General features: G+C 41.1%; 1 protein-coding gene across 2 annotated transcripts; it reads right to left on the bottom strand.

The window, feature by feature from the left end:
• Positions 1–316: 316 nt before the first annotated feature.
• On the bottom strand, positions 317–10,194 carry CCNG2 (cyclin G2). 2 transcript variants are annotated; one of them, XM_055435184.2, is made up of 8 exons: positions 9,889–10,194; positions 8,763–8,900; positions 7,861–7,998; positions 6,172–6,422; positions 5,960–6,038; positions 5,775–5,873; positions 2,850–3,055; positions 317–1,512 (listed from the first exon to the last, which is right to left on the bottom strand). In XM_055435184.2, the coding sequence occupies exons 2-8, from the start codon at positions 8,898–8,900 to the stop codon at positions 1,389–1,391; spliced, it is 1,035 nt and encodes a 344-aa protein (XP_055291159.2). In that variant the 5' UTR covers positions 9,889–10,194; the 3' UTR covers positions 317–1,388. The 2 variants fall into 2 exon arrangements, with proteins under 2 accessions (XP_055291159.2, XP_055291160.2); XM_055435185.2 differs by lacking the exon at positions 9,889–10,194 and adding an exon at positions 8,988–9,511.
• Between the last annotated feature and the right edge of the window lie 11,731 nt (positions 10,195–21,925).

Genomic DNA, 21,925 nt, shown 5'->3' with positions numbered 1-21,925 from the left:
AGGCTTACCTCAAGCTTCCTCACTGAAATATAGCAAGCACTTTTTCACCAGAGTTAAAAATTAAAATGTGACTGCAAACAAGGAGTAGCATTTGTTAATATTTTTATTTTGAGTTGTAATCTATTACTTCAAAAAGATTCACTTCAAAAGACATCCAATGGATGCTGACTTACCAGTAAAAAAGCAAGTCATCACTATATGAGTTATAATACAGGATACACAATAAATTATATTTACATGCAATGACTAGACTATCACATACACGGTAAAAAAATACAGTATTTTATGTACATTTTTAAAGATTTACACTTTCATATACAGTTTATAAAGTTTAAAAAAGTTCTCTGTACAAAATCTCATGTGTACAGAGTTTATAAATCCCTTTTCTTATGGCTGTACCACCACACAAATATGCTCAAAACTATAATACTACACTTAGGTTTCTTTTTTACAGTTCATATTCTTGGCACCCATATACAATACCATTATTTTTGAAATGTGAATTACAAAGGAAATAAAACATAATCATGCAGACTTCTCTAATAGAAGAAAATGAGATAAAATGTGCTACCAGATCAACATTTATCCATTCCATATTTACCTAGTTCTGTTCAACCTGCTGCACTGCTTTCATACAAGTACATGCAAAACTAGCAGATTATGGAGTGCTTTAAAAACATTAAAATAATACTATAGTCTGACAATACTTAAGCATTAGGAATGCAACTATCCAACTACTCTAGTCTGCTGCTTATTTCTGCTTTGGCAGAAACCTCAAAGAAATGAAGATACTACACACTAAAATCACAGAAATGTCAATATTCTAACTCCTACTAAATTTCTAAAGTCTGCATCAGAGAGTACACTGATCATTTAAAAGACAAAAACAATCGAAAAGGTGTTTGACATTTAAGAGTATATTCTCTGCTCTGAGAATGGGGGGGAGGGAGAGACCTAAGATAAACCATTAAAGGATCAGCTGTCGTACCTGCTAAGGCAGCACTTTCACACCCCAATCTGTTTCCATAAAGACACCTGAAAGCTTTATAAAAAGTGGACAATATACTACTCATCTTTTAAAAATCATCTTGAAAAGTAGTAAATTGAAGGTATCAGCACCTTCCCTCCTCCCCCAAGTAGCTAAAGATCAATGAGAAAAATAAAGTGCCAATGTCTAAAGTATTGTTAAGAGGCACTAACCCATTTGATGGCTTAGGATTAAATATGAAAATAGGCCAGATCTGATCTGAATAATAAACAGAAGGTAGGTATTCCAGAGTCGATGCAATTCCTGCCTGGATGGGGGTGGACCAGGAAGCTAGCTACTCCATTTATTGCTTTGAAACCTGTACACACACTTAAAACTCGGGCCCAGGACAATGAAATTTCTAAGACAGAAAGCACAGTGTCTGTGCCACTTTGAATCTGAAGAAGAACGTGCACTCTTGATCCCTGTGAGGGGAGCTGCTGAGGCTCTCTTCTCCACAACTCATGTCTTCACAAGAGTCCTCACTGAAAGGAAAAACAGAGAAAAGGATCCCGTTATTTAAAACACACTCAAATGTCGCACAGGCAAAATTAAACTGCTGAACAAGTAGTTCTAGTCTCAGGATTTTTACATTCAAAATTTAAGCTCTACAGAGACAAAATTTAACTTAGAAGGCCTTCCTAAAGGGAAGTCTATTGTAAGCTCCTTAGAAAACACAGATTCACTTCAGGGGTTTAAACTAATTACCTCTTCTCAAACTAATATTCTTGTACCAAGTAATACTAACTAGAATTCTAAAGTATTTTAAGTATTTTAAATCCAATGAAAAGTGAAACAAAAGTATTAAGTTGCTCAGTTGTGCCTGACTCTTTGCGACCCCATGGATTGTAGCCTGCCAGGCTCCTCTGTCCACGGAATTCTCCAGGAAAGAATACTGGAGTGGTTAGCCATTCCCTTCTTCAGGGGATCTTCCCAACCCAGGGATCAAACCCAGGTCTCATTTACTGCAGGCAGATTCTCTACCATCTGAGCCACCAGGAAAGCCATTAAATCCAATAAACACAGACTAATGACAAAGTCCTATCACATGTCTTTCTCGCATCAATAATCACATCACTGGTCTTCTCAAATATCAAACCAAGAGACCAACAAGCTATTAACATGGTACTTCTGGTCTTTTCTCCCTACAGCATAAAACAGTCAGATTTAATAAAATTAAGTTCACTTTACTAACAAAAATAAATTCTGAATAAGACAAAGGCATTTGACAAAACTAAAAATATCCTCAGAACTCAGCTGCATCAGTGATGGCAGTTCTCTTTAGTTTCCAGTCACTTAACCCACAGCCTCTTCCCACAGTACCATTTTAGGAATCCATACTAATGTTAAAAAGCCCAGAATGCTATTTGCTTGTTTTCTAACTAAACTCAATTTCAAAGAGCAAGGGAGATGTGAAACAACCAGTTTTTAATAAGGGAGGAATGAAATAAGTCAGAGAACAACAAATACAGCATGATGTCGCCTATATGCAGAATCTAAAAACAAAAAACAGAACTCACAGATGCAGAGAACAGATGGGTGGCTGCCAGGGGTGAGGGGAGAGGGAGGTAGGTGACGATGGCCAAAAGGTGCATGCTTTCAGTTACAAGCCCTGGGGAAGTAATGATGTATAGGATGCTGGTTTCTGTTGTTTTTTAATAAAGTTGGGGGGTGGGGGGTGTACACTTCCCACCTATTTCCTATTTTAGTAAAACCACTTCTGGTTAATTTTCTAACCCAAAGAAACGATGCCATTAGAGGGGTGGGCTTTGATATACAAAAATCAGTCTTAGCCTGGGGAAGTCTCAAGGAACCTGCTTACCTTTCACTTTCATCAAAACATCCCCCCTCCGGTATTGTTGGCAGCTCAGGAACACTGTAATAGCTGTTGTGGAGGTTCTGGGCTGTGCGTCTTGAAACGATCCAAACCAGCTTCTTAAGATCTGGTTTGCAACATTCAGGAGAAGAATATTCGGCTAGGCATTTAGAAACTAACTCCCTCCAGTAAACAAACTCGGAGTCATTCACCTGAAAAAAAAAAAAATTTAAGTGAAGAGGTTATGACAGTGGTTCCCAAACCTTGCTATACCTTGGACTTATTCCGTGATTCTTAAAAAATACTGTGCCTGGCTCCCACCCCCTGATACTTTTACTTAATTGGTATGGGGGGGGGGTCATCCAAGATTTTTTTAAAGCTCCCCAGATGATTCTTATATGCAGTCAAAATTTGGTAACCACTGCTTCAGGCGAGGAGCACCACGTGTATAAAATATTCCCAGAGGATTCTGCCTATTTTAAGAAAACACACTGCCTATAAACAACAGGTCTGTTAATACACCAATTATCAAGTATATTCTTTGATAGTCACAATGCAAAGGAATTTAACAGAATTTAGGTTTCTGTGAAAGAGGAGAGTGAAAAGTTTGGCTTGAAGCTCAACATTCAAAAAACGAAGATCACGGCATCTGGTCCCATCACTTCATGGGAAATAGATGCGGAAACAGTGGAAACAGTGTCAGACTTTATTTTTTTGGGCTCCAAAATCACTGTGGATGCAGACTGCAGCCAGGAAATTAAAAGACGCTCACTCCTTGGAAGGAAAGTTATGACCATCCTAGATAGCATATTAAAAAACAGAGACATTACTTTGCCAACAAAGGTCCGTCTAGTCAAGGCTATGGTTTTTCCAGTGGTCATGTATGGATGTGAGAGTTGGACTGTGAAGAAAGCTGATCGCCGAAGAATTGATGCTTTTGAACTGTGGTGCTGGAGAAGACTCTTGAGAGTCCCTTGGACTGCAAGGAGATCCAACCAGTCCATTCTAAAGGAGATCAATCCTGGGTGTTCATTGGCAGGAATAATGCTAAAGCTGAAACTCCAATACTTTGGCCACCTCGTGCGACAAGTTGACTCACTGGAAGAGTCTGATGCTGGGAAGGATTGGGGGTGGGAGGAGACGGGGACGACAGAGAATGAGATGGCTGGATGGCATCACCGACTCTATGGACATGAGTCTGAGTGAACTCCAGGAGTTGGTGATGGACAGGGAGGCCTGGCGTGCTGTGATTGATGGGGTCGCAAAGAGTCGGACACGAATGAGCGACTGAACTGAACTAAACTGAACTAGGTTTCTGTAACATAGCTTTGATTGGACTGCTAAAATATGCATTTATATTAAAGCACCAGATATATGTGAAAGGAGAAGTTGGAAATACAAGAGAAGAGGAATTTCCCCAGATGGGGACAGTTCCTCCGCCACTGGGGAGTGCCCCAATTTATTTCAAGGAATCAATTTTCACTGAAAATTCTTTCCAAATAACAATACTATAAAAGGTTTAGATCCAAATTAATATATTTGTCACTAAAACAAAAGCTGGTAGTCAGCTGTTAAAATGCTTCACGCTGCATGTACCTGACCACAAACGGATGAGGACTGTGTGTCATCTTGGCTTCCATTTCCACCGAATCCAGCCACATCTTAATCCCCTTGCAACTTGGCTTCTACCTCTCATTCTCCCGACATCACCTCCTACATGCCAACTAAGCTCCTTCAATTCTCATTACACTGGGCCTCTCACCAAAATTCAATACTCTTGACCACTTCCTTCTTGAAAACCTCGTTCCCACCTGAATGCTTGTACTTGTATACTTCACATTCCTTCACTTGGATCCTAACAGAGAAACTGCCAACACTGAAACCCAGAGTTTTAACTGATCCCTAAGCAAGGGACTCTTAGGTTTCAACTAATATTCCTCATGAGAAATTCCTAATCTCAATCTCCAACTATAATTAAGACTGGCAAGAATCTGCTAGACACCTACCTATCGGGCAGGTATACAAGTACCTAAAATCATACTTCTTTGACATTAACTTCTTGGAAATTTCCCTCAATGGTACCAATATTCTGTCCACCATTAGGCCCACATTTTGGTCATCCATGACTCTTTGCCTTATTTCCATGCTTGGCCTCTAAAAACTAAAGTTAGATGCCTTTATTCCTGCTTGTGACTAGCACCTAGACATTCTATCTACAAACCTACCCTGAACTGATTCCCAAACTCTTCCAGTCCACCAACCTCCTGGTCACACACCTTGGTTGCCCAAACTTTCAGTGTCTAAGATTCTTTTTGGTACAGCCAGGCTCCCAGTCATCATGCCTCTCATGGTCTAGCCTACTTCTCTAACCAAACTTTCAAGCACATCCTCTGTTTAGAGACACAGACCCTGCCTTGTGTTCAGTTCCATAGTTCTCCAACCAGGCTACCAGTTTAAGAAAAAGGACTGTGAATGTATGGTTTACACCTCTAATCAGGCTGGCCTGACGAAGGAGTTCAAAAGCAAAAACACAGTTGATGTTATTTTGGTAATGCTACTATGGGACAAGCTCAGTCCCATAGATGTACTGGGATGCTGCTGGTGTATTTACTGAGTTGACTTCTTAGTATGCATTTTAGAACAGTGTGTGCAGGGCAATACAGACCACTGTACTACCAATTGGCAAGAAGACTAGGGAATGGATTTCTGAATACAGAAAGAGGCCAGGCTAAGTGATCAGATTCAGCTCCAGCTTAATACCGTTCGAGCTGAAGCTGCATTTGGAGAAGAACATCAACACTTAAGATACAAGGAAAAAAATGAATAAAAGTTAAGAGCCCCATAAAGTGTTAATAATGATTAAGTCACCACAGAAAAAATAAAACACCAGGAAGAAATCTGCTATAAACAAGAAGTTCTGAAGATATTTACCTTGGAATGTTTTTTAACGAGCAGAAGAATTTCCAACAATTCAATGGATTTCAAAGTTTCTACTTCCAAATTGAGAAGGCACAAAGCTAGTATGGATGGCTACAGGAAAAAAAGTAAGAAAAATAAATATTTTCTTAATTCAAAATAGAAACTGATATATATACATATGTAAGAAATTGACTTACTTTTGCTTTTGAAAAGGTAAGTCGGCAGCAGCAGGCTTTCAGCTGAGCTTCTAATTTATCCAGGCTCAGTATTTCTTTCCTATACAATGAAAAAGAAAAAATAAAATGTTTATTAAACTGGAAGGTATAAAAATATTCACTGGCATTCTATTTCTTTACTGTTACTTACAGCAAAGCTAAAGTACAAAATTTTCATTTTTAATCCCACTGACCTTTCTGAAGTATGACAAAGTACGATAGTATGGTATAAGTGCAAAAAGTTTAAGGCAGTAGTAGCTTCGAATTCATAGTGCAATTTTTCTGAAATTATTTTTTCCATCCGCTTTATGTCAGAAGCAGTACATTTACACTGGCTAATCCGGATCATGTCATGAGTAGATGGAATATTGCATTCTTCTTCAACTATTCTAGCAGCCAGCAAAAAACAACAGACTCCAATGCAAGACAAATGCTTAGGTTTCACCTGAAAAACAAGGAACAAAAGGTTTCTTCCAACAATTGTCACTTTAACTTCGCAAAGCAGAAACTTAAAAAATACTGTAATGAGCCCCTACTCTTAAGATAGAACACGATCAAACTGCTTCCTTGTATTTACCCTTACATACAATTATACTTAACTGTTTTTACATTTTAAGCTGTCTTAACCTCCCTTTAAAAAACAGAAAAAACATTTTGAGCATTTAATTTAAACGCAGCTAAAAAATATTAATGCAAATTCAAAAGCTAGGCTTCTAAATACACTGTATTTCTAACTTACAAAACTCATAATAGTACAATCTCCCCCAAAATAAATTAAGCCTAATACCAAGAAAATATATTTCTCTGAATATAAAAGTAACATATTCATCTTTTTATCTTCTTATCTATTTAAAAATCATCCTATGCCTCAATGCAGATTTGCCCCAAGAGAGCTACTGCATCAGATGTGCAGAGTGGAGCAGATGTAAAAAGCTGCCATGGACAGATGGCTGCCCTTTTCTTTTCAGTGCCCTGAAAACTGACCCAGCAGCTGACAAGAATCCTACTGGCAGAAGAATAACATTTTTCTAAGTTACTGATCAATGTTTTTTTAAATTTATTTTTAACTGAAGTATAGTTGAATTACAATGTTATATATATTACTGCTATTCAGCAAAGTAACTCCACCAATATACACACATATACATGAATATACATTCTTTTTCATATTATTTTCCATTTTGGTTTATCACAGGATATAGAGTATAGTTCCCTGTGGGACATAGTATGGCCTTGTTATTTATCCGTTTTATATATACCAGTTTGCATCTGCTAATTCCAAACTCCCAATCCAACCTTCTTCCACCCCTCTGGCAACCTCCAGTCTATTCTCTTTGTCCTTAATTCTTTTTCTGTTTCATAGACAGGTTCACTTGTGTCTTATTTTAGACTCCACAAATAAGTGAAATTATGAGTCGCTGGTAACTGTAAATAAGACTGTGGTTCCCTGCTTTAAAAGGTTTCTCATAGGGAAGGCACTAGGTCACCTTTAACATACTGCTATACTGCTATTTGGCACATCTCAGGTGTTTAAAAATACCTAGGTTTAACAGAAACATACTGGGAAATGAAAATATGAAAACCTTATTTTGAGAGCTGTGTATATAGAGAACACCCAAAAAAAAGTAGTTTTCACTGTGTCACGTCTTCAAAGAGAAGGTATGTAGGAGATACAGCAAAACCTAACTTAAGATACAACAATACACTGACTTTCCTAGTCTCTTAATCTGAACTAAAGATCACAACTCTGATTATTAAAAATGCTTATGTATAATAACAAATACATTCATTTACCAAACAGTTACTGAATCCTTTATGCTAGGTATTGTGCAGGGCACCAGGTATTAAAAAATGAAGTTGTGTTTACAAAAATGATTAAATACCTTCATAAGAGCCAAGAATCTGTCCAAAATATTGACAGCCAAGACAAAAGTTTCAGTGCAAGATCCAAAAAAGTTGGTTAAACTCCTCAAATCTTCGACTTTGGCATTTCTCAATCTTGGACACAAAGTGTTATCTGTCTGCAATAAAAACCAAGAGCCAAAGTTTATGCCTGTCTTAGAACTAGAATGGGTAATACAGATTCAAAGAAGGTAACTGTTTCACTTAATCTTCAAGAATATGGGGGGCAGAGTGCTATCACTGAACCAAAGTGCTGCAGTTTTTCAAATAGAAAATGTGTTTACATCACCAATAAAAATATACATAATTGGGCAAATCACACAAAAAACATATATACATCATCAGAGACATTCAGCAACTCAATATAAAGCAAACTGCTGCCACACTTCCAGAGGGTTACAGCAAATATAATCCAATTCCCTTGTAATGGACACATATAAGGTTCCTTGTTTCCTTTTATTAAAAAAAGAAAAACCACTTAGGAGCCTACAATACAGAAGTATTGCATAGGCAGAGGGTATTTCCACAAATGACCTACTCAATTTCCAGGGACTCTCCCACTCAGAAGCTGCCGACTGGGGGTGTCACTTCTGAAGCCACACTTCCCTAGAGTTAGTATCGCTCTCGTTCTTGCGAAGAAACAAAACCAATGACCCGGTATTATCTTAATAATCTAGAAAGATCAATTTTGGTCTTAAGAAACTTTGCAGCCTTTAATCCAGACTCAACTAAAATAAAAAGATAAATATGTGTCTGTGTGTGTGTGTATGTGTGTATATATATATATACATGTATATATATATACACACACACATGTATTTTTAAAGTCACCTCCCCAAGCCCCGTCAGCGGCTGCCCCAAGTTATCTTTCCTGGGAACTTACCTCCGGGGTAGCCTCGATCAAGCTCAGCCCTTTTTCTCGAGGTTGGAATCTCTGTTCCTGCTCTAGGTAGACGTTCAACAATCCGAAGAGCTGGACACCTTCGCGGCCGGCCAAGTACTCTGCCCCCAAATCCTTCATCTGCAGCAAAGACACCACACACAGATCAGTGTATTCTGGGGGTGGCAGGGGTGAGCAAGGGAGAGCACAAAAGAGCAGGGGTAATACCTCCAGCGAGGGGCGCCCCAGCACGCCCCGGAGAGAAGCGGGTGAGGGCACCAGTCACGTCCAGCCGAACCCGGCGGAATCCTCCCCCGCGGCCAGGGAGGTGTGCAAGGGGGGAGGCGCCGTGGGCACGTCCGCCGGCCAGCGCTGGGTCAGGCCGGCCAGCCCCGGCCTCCCGGCCGTTTCACAAAACAGGAAACTGTACCCGGGGGCTGCGGTGGCCGAACGGCCCGCCCCACCTGAAGTCGTGGAGCCAGGGGCTTCTGCCCAGTGGCACGCACCCGGGGCTCCGGGAGCAGCGGATCCCGGGGGTAGGGGCTTTGCACAATGCGGGGGGATGGGGAAAGAAAGTCTCGCGACTGAACAAAGAACCGGAGGGAGGAGACTCCCGAGCCCCGCCCCTCCCGCGGAGCCCGGCTCCAGAAGCCCCTCTCGCAGGAGTCCAGCCCCCAAGCCTTCCCCATCCGCAGCGACTGCGCCGCCTCGGAACAAAACCGGAGTGCCGGAGACCTCGGTTCCAGAAAGCGCTGGGGGTGGCGCAGCTCAGCCGATCGGGGGCAGGGGGCGGGGTGGGGGGCAGAAAATCCAGCCCGTTCCGTGCCCAGACAACACCTGTCCATGCCCGATTCCGCAGCTGTGCGGAGACGAGGAGCTGGCAATCCAAATCCACCCCAACGAGCCCCCCTGACAAAATGGGGAAGGGGAGCGCACCAAAGAACGGCCTGCAGCTTCCTTGACACTGCACGCACCCTATCAGCATCTCTCCGCCCGCGGGTGCCCACTGCCCCAGGGCTGAGGGCAGGACCGGAACCGCTCCCCAGGCTGAGGGGTGGCCACCAACCGCAGTCCCCGCAGCCCCGACCAAGAACAAAGAAACTCTGCAGTCCCGGCTGGGCCCACTCACCGTGCTGGAGCCGCGCCTCCACCGGCCCGCGGCGTCACGGTCGGGGGGCACTGGGCGCGGCGGGGGCGTCCGGACCAGTCTCCGAGGTCAGAGACCTGCCGCCTCACCGGTGCCCCCGGACCCGCATCCGACCCTTCCCACCCCCTGCCACCGGCGCTTTGGCCTCACAGTCCCGGCTTCATCCCGCTGCCCGCGCGCCCACCCTCCAGCTGGGGCGCTGCGCCGGCCCCTCTAGCCCAGGCCGACTGCGGGCTCCGCCGCCGCCGCGGATGCCGAAGCAAACCCCTTGTTTTTGTTTTGAGTTTCCGACGCCCCCAAGGGGGCGGGGCACGTGACTCCCCGCGGAGGGATCCGCCGCTGCAGCAGCAGACTTGGAAAAAGAGTCCCTCCCCTAAGCGTCTGTCTCCAGTCAGCTTTGTGGCTTCCTCGACTCGCTATGGCTCTACCGAACCAATCCTCCCTCTCGGTTCCAGGGCGCAAGATGGAGTCTGGGCACCGACTTTATTCGTCGATTGATCCCAAGGAGGAAAGAGAGGGAGTGTTAAGAGCGAGGGGCGGAAGGAGATAGGTTCTGGCCTCATCGCACCTTTTAAAGGTCCCCGATTTGTTTTGTTTTCGCTGTTTTGAAAAGTCCGCCCAAAGTAGCCAGTTTCCTGATTGGATACTGGTGGGGTGAGCAGACTGCTGAAGCTCCGATTCAATCTCGAGTCCCGATTGGCTAACTGATTAGCCCTTGGGTCCTCTGATTGGTTGTTACCGTATCTTGCGCCTCTCTCTGCCTTGGGGCCCTTAGCAACTCTGCGGTCTGGATTGCGCATGCCTGAGTGGACCACTTCGGAGGAATTTCTGACCTACCCTCGAGTCTGCGCATTCTTTCCAGCATTTCCCTCAAGCCCCTCGCCTGGATCGGTCTCCGGAGAATCTCACGTTGAGCTCTCACCTCCCCATAGAGCTGAAACAACTACCTTTGTGACAACCTCTTCCACCACGGGAGGATTTTTCTCCGTTCCTTTTTTGTTTTGTCCTTCAGGTCCATTTTGCATCAGTCAAATTATTGTAAAATTTTTCAATATTTACTAGTAAAATTTTACTAGTAAAATGCTATCATCTTTGATTTAGTTTTCCTACCAAAAGAAAAAAAAAATGAAAAAGATGTGTAAAACAGGATTGGCAAAAAGAGTTGTTGAACCTGGGGGATGGATACAAGAGGGTTTGTTATACTAGTCTTTCTACTTGTGTGTACCTTGAAATTTTCCTGTAATAAAAATATTCAGTAAAGGACTTAAAAAGTTACCTGTACACATTGATGGTGGCAGGCAATTATCTAATAATAGCACACCTCCTGAGGTTGTACTGTTGTTTTAATGAAGACTCGGAGAGGCTTCTTGGTCCTTGGTCACCTGTAAATTATCATTTATTGTCCATTATAATTAGACTTGTTATTAAGAGGAGACACTTCTCTTAAGGCGGGGCAAAAAGCAAAGCAAAGAATGCCTTAGGCCAGAGAAACTTTCACACGGAGTATCTCTGAGAGATGTTAAGAGGCTTCCCTCCAACATTTATAGTTAGTTTCTTTACCTTCTCTTGCTTCCTCCCTGGCCATCTGCTCAACAGGCAAATCAGTAAATAGCACATTCTCTTGTTCTACGCTAAATAATAATCAGTTAGCCCCTAGGAAGTGATTTTTCTGCCCTTCTGTATGTTTTCTGTGAATTGTTTGGTTACTTGTAAAATATGGGAAGGCATGTAACATAGATTTCACAACAGCTTGCTCTTTTTTTCCAGAGCAGCTAAGGAATTTTAGAAATAGATCACTTTGCATATAAACCAGAACTAGACATACATGTCTGCAGCACAGAGCAGCTGCGGGGAGGCTAGCTCCAAGAACTAATCCTGCTTTTTCAGAGTTGTGACTTTGTTCACGGTTTTGGAAAATTAATACAATTACATTAAGAGACTGCTTGTGATTAGCAGTTTCCATAATTTTATTCAGTGTGTGTTTGACCTATGAGACGTGAAAACTACTGCTTTTGTCTGATATAAACTTGCTGGAAAATCTATGCTGAAAACAGAGAGCATGTAACTAACATGGAAAATAGAAATAAGATTAGAATTACATATATATACATGATAGCTTGTTTTACAGTGTACAAAGAGACTCAGCGAACAGAGTTCAGAGAGAGACAGAAAAGAACTGGATGGAAAACATGCACCGTGAAAAAGGAGAGTATGATCTCCTTGAACATGATGGAGATTGGGGACTTTTCTTCAAGTAGAAGGGCAAAGGTAGAAGAGGAACATAAAATACAGAATAAGTGATATGAAGCAGGAAATATAAATCTTCTATGCGGTAGAAGATTTTTTTAAATAATAGAGAAGATATAAGACAAAAAGGAAGAGATGGAGATATTGACCTTTGCCTACATCACTGTTACAAAGGTCTACAAAATGATACTATTTATAATTGTGGTTTTATGTGTCTTCTAACAGGCAGCTTCTTGAATGATAAGCAGTTCTCTCCAGAAAGCTTTGTAAATGGTGTTGAATTTCCTGCTCTTTAGAGGCCGTGTTCAGTATAGAAAAGACTGATCCATTTGTCCGATATGGAGCCTCTTGTCCATTTTAGTCCACTTATCCTTTTAAGATAAAGGAAAGCAATCATTAAAAAATAATTGGTCCAGTATTAAATCTTCCTTTAAAAAAAGACCTTTTTTAAAAAATTTATTTTTAATTGAAGGATAATTGTTTTATAATATTTTGTTGGTTTCTGCCATACATCAATATGAATCAGTCATAGGTATACATATGCCCCCCTCTTTCTTGAACCTCCCTCCCACCTCCCACCCCATCCCACCCCTCTAGGTTGTCACAGAGGGCCAGTTTGTGTTCCCTGAGTCATACAGCAAATTCCCACTGGCTATCTATTTTACATATCATAGTGTTTATCCACAAGTCTGATCTCTATGTCTGCTTCTCCATTGCTGCCCTGCAAATGGGTTCACCAGGACCGTCTTTCTAGATTCCATGTGTATGTGTTAATATACAATATTTGGGGGGAAAAAAACAGACCTCCTTTTAACAATGATTGTCTTCTGGAATAGAAAATGATGCAAGTCTTCTCTTTTGACTCTGCTGATTTTTTTTAGATGTTTGTCCATTTTTTAAAATTTTCTTAATGACAGCCTTCCTCCAGGCTCTATTTGTCCTTACCACATTGACTCACTTTACTGCAGCTTTAGGTTAAGTAGCTCGCTCAGTCGTGTCTGACTCTTTGCGACCCCATGAACTATAGCCCACCAGGCTCCTCCTTCGTTCCATGGGATTCTCCAGGCAAGAATAACTGGAGTGGGTTGTCGTTTCCTTCTCCAGGGAATCTTCCCGACCCAGGTATTGAACCCAGGTCTCCCGCATTGCAGGCAGACACTTTAACCTCTGAGCCACCAGGGAAGCCCTCCAGCTGTAGATCTTAGGTATTAAAGACATTCTCCCCTAGGCTAATCAGCCTTTATCTATCAGCTGCCTTTCAGTCTTTCCTAAGCTTTCTTGAGGGCAACTTTTCTACATTGTGTGTGAATGCAAAATAGGAAATCAGAAATCCAGCAGTCCTCAAGAAGGGTATTGAGGGCATGTGTCTCATTATAGGATATGTGGTCTAGAGCATAGTGATAGGGGTGCAATTGGGTTGGGTGATACTCTACTCCCCATGAAGGCCTGACAGGGAATCAGCCGTCCTCGGTGACATCTGAAACTGTAAAAAGAGAAGATGGGCACAGAGCAGGAAGTAAACAGCAGCAACGCCCACGTAGAAACAATGCCTCCCTTCAGCAAATCCTTGACTCGTGAGGAGTGCCCTTCAAACCTACCCACATTTAAGCTTCCACCTTGAAAAGAAAATAGAACATTCCCAAGCAGCTGCTGCCCTGGCTTCCCCAAATGCCTTAAACTCGACTTCCCTGAGCTTTGTAAGACATCAAAATTCCCACAGAACTACCTAGATAGCATCTTTCTTCTCAGAAATGAGAAGTTTTAGATAATACATCCTACTTTTATAACAGATGTTGAATGACTACACACTAGATGCCAGACATGTTACTAGGGAGAGATACAAAAACAGATAGATAAAACACAGTCCCAGAATATGCCCTGGTGTATCTAAGGTGTAGGGCAGATGCTCTAGCAAGTGATTGGAATGCCTGATTTGAGACCCAACGTTCCTATTCACTAAAAATAATACCTCGAACGCTTTGAATAATTTGATTTGTCCAGAGTATCAAAAGGGGGACTACCATCATACGTGGGACTTTCCCAGTGCTGTGACTTCAGGAAGAAAGTGGAGTGATCATCCCTAACCTCATCAAAGGAATCAGGTAGAAAGCAGCCCTACGAGGGAAAGAAACTCAGGATCAGGATGGGAATGCTGACAAAAGACCCCATTTCCTCTTCCCTCCACTCCCTCTGTCTAACTCCCGGCCTAGGCTGTTTTCTGTCCTTGAGGGTGGTTTGCAGTTCCAAATTTCCAATGCTTAGATCAACCTTGCTAGCAGAACCTGTAAAGGAAACAGGAATGCTTGTCAGAGACAGAGGCATTGGAAAAGCCTAACCTAACTAGGGGTGCCATCTTGAAGGAATTTAGATCTTTTAACCAAGACTTCATTTTTGAATCTGAATTGGAAAGAATGAGACAATGTATAGGCAGATAGTTGTTTTTTTTTTTTTTTCAAGTAATCAGAGACTAAGTCAGTGAAGGGCTCATATATTCTGCTTTCTGACTTTCTCATGGACAAGACTTCTTGTCCAAATCTGAAATTAGCAAATCCCACATTCTATTTATCCCATAGTGTTTTGTTGCAGTTGTGTTTTAAAAATAGAAGCATGTTGCATCTTTCTGACGGGGGTGTCTGCTTATCTATGTAAGGGTTAGGGATATTTATTCACACATGTTGATGTGCTTGACCTTCCCAGGTGGCACTGGTGGTAAAAAACCTGCCTGCCAATGCAGGAGACATAAGAGACGTGGGTTCAATCCCTGGGTCATGAAGAGCTCCTGAAGGAAGGCATGGCAACCCACTCAATTATTCTTGCCTGAAGAATACCGTCGACAGAGGAGCCTGGCGGGCCACAGTCCATAGGGTCGCAAAGAGTCAGACATGACTGAAGCAACTTAGCACACACTCACGTTGATGTGCTCAGCTTTGGAACTGGGGGATTTATCAACACTGTAGGGGCTTCTCCAGTGTCTCTGTTGGTAAAGAATCTTCCTGAAATGCAGGAGACCCTGGTTTGATCCCTGGGTCGGGAAGATCCCCTAGAGAAGGAAATGGCAAAGCACTCCAGTATTCTTGCTTGGAAAATTCCATGAACAGAGGAGCCTGGCGCGCTACCTTCAATGGGATCACAAGAGTTGGACACAACTTAGCAACTAAATCACTAAACCACCACCACCATCAACACTGTAGAAACCCTCTGAATGACAAGGCTTTTTCCAGCCAACCATGTTAGCCCCTGCCAGCCCTGCTAGCTTGCAAGTGAGTGGCGAGAACTCTGTCTGAAACCAGAGAACTCAAAGTTCACTTGCCTGTGTGGCTGACTCTTGTCTTTAGTATCCAGAGTACCTTCTGTTATGTTGAAAGTCAACTGGGTTAAATGGGCTATCCCTGACAAGTTGTGGAAAGACTAGCTAAGAGCAGGTGCAACTGAGAACACAGCAATTCCTGAAATCAGGGCTGATTATCTCAAAATGGTGGGTCTGTCCCAAAGCAAATATATTTGAAGTAGCCCAGGCTGCACTCTGGGACATTGTACATTATTATTTACATAACACATTCCTCTTTTATGATTTTTCCCAAGAACTATAACCTAAATCAGATACTTCCTGTCTTTTCTTGACATCACAGAGCTATGGAAAGTTGACACAACAAAGAATCATTTCAGAGACATCTGTTGAAAATATCATCTTATTTCTAAAGGAAATCTTTATTTTCTGTGAAAGTAATTATCCCTTATGTTGATCCCAAATGAAGAAGCAGTTGACATTTAAAGTGATATGTACAAGTAACATAAGCTTAAATTTTGCTTTTGTTAACATTTTTAAATTGTCTTCAAAATGAAGGTTTTTATTCAACTTCTAAAAAGAAAGATTGCTTTATTTCAAGAGTCTCAGGTCTGTTTAATTGCATGTATTATTATGTTTTTTCAACAGAATTCTAAACAAGAAATTATGGCTGCATGCAGGAATGTAACTAGATTATTATTATTATTATTATTTTGGTGATGATGGGGGAGAAGGATTGAAGCTTTACAATGTAGAGGAGGTCTCTGTAGGAAAAAGAGAAGAATTTAAAAACGCAAATTAGATATGACAGTGATAATTTACTTTAAATGAGACAAATCCAGGAAAACTACACTTTCAAAATCTGACATAGACTCATGTTCCAGTTATCTGCTGTTGTGTGATGAATCACTCAACACTTAATGGCTTAACCAGCAACAATAGATGTACTCTCACCTGTCATAGTTCTGGGGTTGGCTGAGCTCAGCTCGCAGTCCTTGTTCAGGGTCTTTCATGAGGTTATATTCAGATGGTGGCTGGGGCTACAGTCTCCTTGTGGCTCACTACTTATGTGTCCCCAGTTGATACTGACTGTGGGCTGACCACAGCTAAGGCTGGTGGCTAAATCTCCTACTTATATGGCTTCTCCACATAGCCTTTCTACTTCCTCATACCATGGAAACAAAGCTCAGAGAAAACCAGGTGAACACTGTAGCTCCTTTCATGAACCAGACCTGGCAGTCACATAGTTCCTACACTAGTTTCATATTGCTACTGTGACGTAGCAGCTTAAGACAACATCTTTACTATTTTATAGCTCCAGAGCTCAGAAGTCTGAAACCGGCTTCACTGAGCTAAATTCAAGGTGTGGACAGGGCTGTTTTCCTGTTAGAGGCTCCATGGAAAATATATTTCCCTGCCTTTTCCAGCTTCTAGAGACCACTGCATTCCTTGGCTTATGGCCCCATCCTTCATCTTCAAAGCCCACATCATAGTCTCTTCAGATCTTTCTCAATTCTGACTTTCCTGCCTTCCTTTTACACTTATAAAGATCTTTTAATTACATTGGGCTTACCTGGATAAACTGGATAAACTCGGATACTCTCTCCATCTCAAAGTCAGCTGATTGGCAACCTTAATTCCATCTGCAATTCCATCTTGGGCTTCCCTGCTGGCTCAGATGGTGAAGAATCTGCCTATAATGCAGGAGACCTGGGTTCAGTCCCTGGGTCAGAAAGATCCCCTGGAGAAGGGAATGGCAACCCACTCCAGTATTCTTGCCTGGAGAATTCCATGGACAGAGGAGCCTGGAGGGCCACAGTCTATGGGGTTGCAAAGAGTCAGACATGACTGAGCAATTAACACATACACACCAAATTCCATCTTAATTCCACCCCCCTCCCACATTGCCATGTAACATGACAGGTTCACAAGTTCTGGGAAAGAGGAAATGGACATCTTGGGCAGGGGGCGTTATTTTGCCTTAATCAGCATTCCTTCAGCCACACCCACAAATCTGTTCATGTTCAAGTTTCAGGGGGAAAGAACATAAACTCCACATCTTAATGAGAGGCATGTTGATCACATGGTGATAAGAGCTTCTGAGACAGGAGATACTGTGGAGATAGTCAATGAAAAGTAAAATCTTCCACACTCACAAACATCAAAGATTGAGGAAATTCCATGATAATTTGTATTAATAAATTGCCTAACCTATGGCTATAAAACTTTTGGTCAATATTTTTGGCTCCAAATTCTCTGATCACATCTTCATAAGAATATTGTAATATACTTTTCTATGGAGAAAACACATTTTAGTCTTTTCCCTAGCATGATGGATCCATTTTCAATCATTGATATATTAACATATTTCTTTCAGATTTACAGCTCATTATTGATATCATCTTTCAGCGTCATATCTTTTTGCCTTTTCATACTGATATGACACTGAAAGATGATATCAATACTTTGGCCACCTGATGCGAAGAACTGACTCATTGGAAAAGACTCTGATGCTGGGAAAGATTGAAGGCAGGAGGAGCAGGGGACAACAGAGGATGTGATGATTGGGTGACATCACTGACTTGATGGACATGAGTTTGAGCAAGCTCCAGGAGTTTGTGATGGACAGGGAAGCCTGGCATGCTGCAGAACATGGGGTTGCAAAGAATCAAACACAACTCAGCCACTGAACTGAACTGAATTGCTATCATATGATATTTTAGAATTGATATCTGATTTGAGAAAAATTTTATCAAAAATTTTTCATGTTTAAGCTGTAAAAGTTCAGGTCATCAGTGAAGGCTAGCCACACTCATGATTAGCTTATCTGTTTCCTTATTGCAGAAGCATATTTTGAGTTTTATGTTATCTTTGTCAACATAAGTATATCAAACAAGAAGAGATTTCAGTATTTTTCAAAATATTATGATTCCTTCCCCTTCATTAATGAGACTATCAACCAATCCAACAGACCATCTATTACTTTTATTAGAAAGTCCTCTTCTTTTTATGGAAGGACCATCTTTAGAATGATCTGGAAAAAAAAATCTGTTCAAATTAGTGTCTTGATGTGCAAGCACATTCCGTTGTTTTATCATGCATTTGTCACTTTTATTTCATACCCCATTAATTTTTTAATCAGAATTTTATCTTAGATCTTAAATAAAAATACAGATGTCAAAAGAAGGCATCTTTCTTTTACATCCAAATTAGAGGTTTGTAATTTCTCAGTTGTTTTATTGGAATGTTCCAAAATGTGTTTCTAAATTTCAATTAAAGTGGTATGTCCCAAACTCAACTTCCCCTTATCCAGATCCCCATAATACTGGTGGACCCCAAGCACTTCCAAACACAAGGGAAAATGGTACAGGGAAATTTGACATTGAGAGAAGCATCAGTCTTGACTGCAGTTAAAATGTCATACTTTTGGAAAACTCAAAAAAAATGCATATGTGAACACTCTGCTAGGGTCCCTCCTGAGATCTCAGAAAGAGTATGGGCAAGTGAGGAGCCCAAAGCTACATGTTACTAGCTTCACAATAAATCTACACTTGGTAATCAATAATTAGCTGTCTAGCACTGTACTGAGTGAATTACACAAAATGACGTAATTGTAATGCCCACAACACAGAGATGCAGACATAGAAATCCAAAGAGTTTAAGTAGCTCATCCCCACAGTCAGACAGCAGTGGAGTCAATAGTCAATAGCAGACAGTCTGACTCTAGGACCCACATTCTTAACCACTACTTTACATAGTGATTCTGGTATGCAGGAAGAAGGAGAATAAAACTGCAAATTGGACATAAGCTTGATCCATTTGCCTACACTTTCTATTAAATTCACACAGAATGGTTGTGTTAGTAGTCTACATTAACCTAAACCAAGGCAACTTGAATTTGGATTTTTTATTTATTTTGATTGTCGTGTGCACAGGCTTTCTCTAGTTGTGGTGAGTGGGGTTACTCTCTAGTTGTGGTGCATGGGTTCTCTTGTTATGGAACACGGACTCTAGGGTGCATGGGCTTCAGTAGTTGGCAGTGCCTGGACTCAGAAGTTGCCTCACTGGCTCCAGAGCACAGGTTTAGTAGTTGTGGCACATGGGTTTTGTTGCTCCTGGCAGGTAAGATCTTCCCAAACCAGGCATCAAACCAGTGTCCCCTGCATTGCAAGGCAGATTCTTAATCCTTGACCACCAGGGTAGCCCTGGATTTTGATGTTTTATTAGGATATTTAATCAATGAACTATACACCTGCATGCTTGTGTGTGTGTTTTTACTTGTTTTTTCTTTTATAGCAAGTGAATATATTTTTGAGAAATTTGATTTCTCTCTACCAAGCAAATCTACCTATCCAGATAGAGACCAGGCTTACCAGGATTAACTGCCCTTGCCCTGGAGTTTTGAATTAACATATTCCTAACAAAGCAGGCTAAGTTTCAGCATGGTTTTACCACTCAAATCCCAAGAAAGCTAGTAGGAGAAGACTAAAAAGAAGTTTTCTTTTCTGCTTTCCTTTAGATATTGCAGGAAGATGTCTAAAGACTTTTGAACGTCACATGAGTATATCATACGAGTAGTTTGCAAATGTCTAGGCACCAGAGGGAAATTGCTGTTGTGTTCCTATGGGTCCTGCTATAGGGGCTATTTTGCAGTTGTTTGAGCTGTTTTCCATCTTATGACATGGAAGCATTTTTTTTTGTCTTTTTATAACTGAAGATTATAACCAGCAAATATTTTGCCCTATCACGGCTGGTTCTTCTTTTATGTTCTCACCTGAAAACCATCCTTCCAGATGGAAGTCAAGCCCCTGTGATCACTCCCTGCTAAAAATAGCAGGCTTGAGCTTTACAGCCTGTGATGGACAGGAGGGTGGAGATGGGGAGGGGTGGAACAAACACAATACCCAGAAGTTACCAATTTACTTCTGTTTATAGTGTTGTGCAAAGTTTGTAGGTTTTTATGATGGACATAATAATATTATCTCTAGAACTTCTATTTAAACATTTTAGAAATGTGTTGACTCTTTCTGTACAAAGATTAGCCTCCTATATATTTGGATTTCCATAGCCATGTGTTTTATAAAGGCAGACCCTGCTGCTTTTCAAAAGTTTTGTTGCTTCTTTTGTTTATTTTCATAAACATTATCTAGGCACCTACTCTGTTGAGGCACAGTGGTGGAAATTAGAGATGCAAAGTGACTATGGCTGGAAGCTGCCCACAAGGGCACTCAGAGCCCTAGGCAGAGACAACCCAATTGGCAAATAACATTACAGTGTGATCTGTGCAACCATATAAGTGTGCAGAAAGCATAGCAGCAAGATAGGGAGAGAATAGTTATCTCAGTTGGGGGAGGGAGATTAGATAAGTCTGTTCAGAGGAGATTCTTGGCTGCTTCTAGAAAAATTGTTTCTACTGTGTGACTGTGTCTTCTCCCTTCAACTCAGAATGTTATAGTCATTTTTTAAAAGGAATTCTGCTCTGAGAACAGATTAGCAGCATCTGAGCCACTCAAGACTACATGCTGCTAGAACTTGCATCTTCAGAGTGTACTTTTAACACGGGCATTTCTCAGATATTTGTGAAATTCATTATCCTAACTAAAAGCACTTCATGTTATATATTGTGACTTATTTTGGCTAAGTTGGAATATTGCTGTTTCCCTGTAAGTGGATTATTTAATATATTTTATTAGATTTAATATATTTAAATTATGAAGTAATTAAAACATATTACAGAAAATGTGGAAAAGGGAAACAATTACATATAACCAAACAGTTTAATACAACTAACATTATTATGGTGATGTAATATCTTCTGGTCTCTTTTCTGATATTTTAATTATATCGTGAAATATACAAGAGAGTGTATATGTATAGTGTGTGCTTACTTTAAAGGCCATTGATGAAACAAGGGATTGTGTATCCACCATCCAAGCTAATTAATAGAATAAAATCTGTACCTTGAAACCTCTGGATGCCTTGCTCAGACCCCATCCCCACTCTCTCTCCCTAAAAGTAGCCCTAGGAACATTTCCAGTTAATCATTCCCTTACTTTTAAAAATAGATTACTGGGACATCCCTGGTGGTCCACAAGTTAAAACTTCCTCTTCCAATGCAGAGGTTGCAGGTTTGACCTCTGGTCATCGAACTGATCCCACAAGCTTCAGGGTGCAGCTAAAAACTAAAAAATAAATAAATAAAAATAGATTACTTTTACATGGATCCTCCAATAATATATTGTTTAGTGTTTGAACTTTATATAAGTGGAATCACATGGAATATATTTTTCTGTGACTCTTTTTCCCCCTTAACACTAAGGTTTTTAATGTTGTTTGTTAGCTTGGGAGAGGACCTGAGTGGGAACCTGCCTGAGAATAACGGGTGCTGCGAGCTTTTGCCACCCTCTCCCACTCCACGTTATGTTTTTGACCTTCATGTTTGCCTATAGCCATAGAAGTTGTTCTTGCTATAAAATATTCCATCCT

The sequence above is a fragment of the Moschus berezovskii genome, chromosome 5 (genome assembly GCF_049115385.1).
Source record: "Moschus berezovskii isolate FMDL1 chromosome 5, NW_MosBer_1.0, whole genome shotgun sequence".
Classification (NCBI taxonomy): domain Eukaryota; kingdom Metazoa; phylum Chordata; class Mammalia; order Artiodactyla; family Moschidae; genus Moschus; species Moschus berezovskii.
This window is presented reverse-complemented; position numbering and strand designations above follow the sequence as displayed.

Coding starts and splice junctions, on each gene's coding strand:
- CCNG2 (XM_055435184.2), bottom strand. CDS start 8,900: ATGAAGGATTTGGGGGCAGAGTACTTGGCCGGCCGCGAAGGTGTCCAG. Junction 6,423..7,860: donor GATTCTTGGCTCTTATGAAG/GTATTTAATCAT, acceptor CTTGTTTTTCAG/GTGAAACCTAAGCATTTGTC. Junction 6,039..6,171: donor CTTTGTCATACTTCAGAAAG/GTCAGTGGGATT, acceptor TTCATTGTATAG/GAAAGAAATACTGAGCCTGG.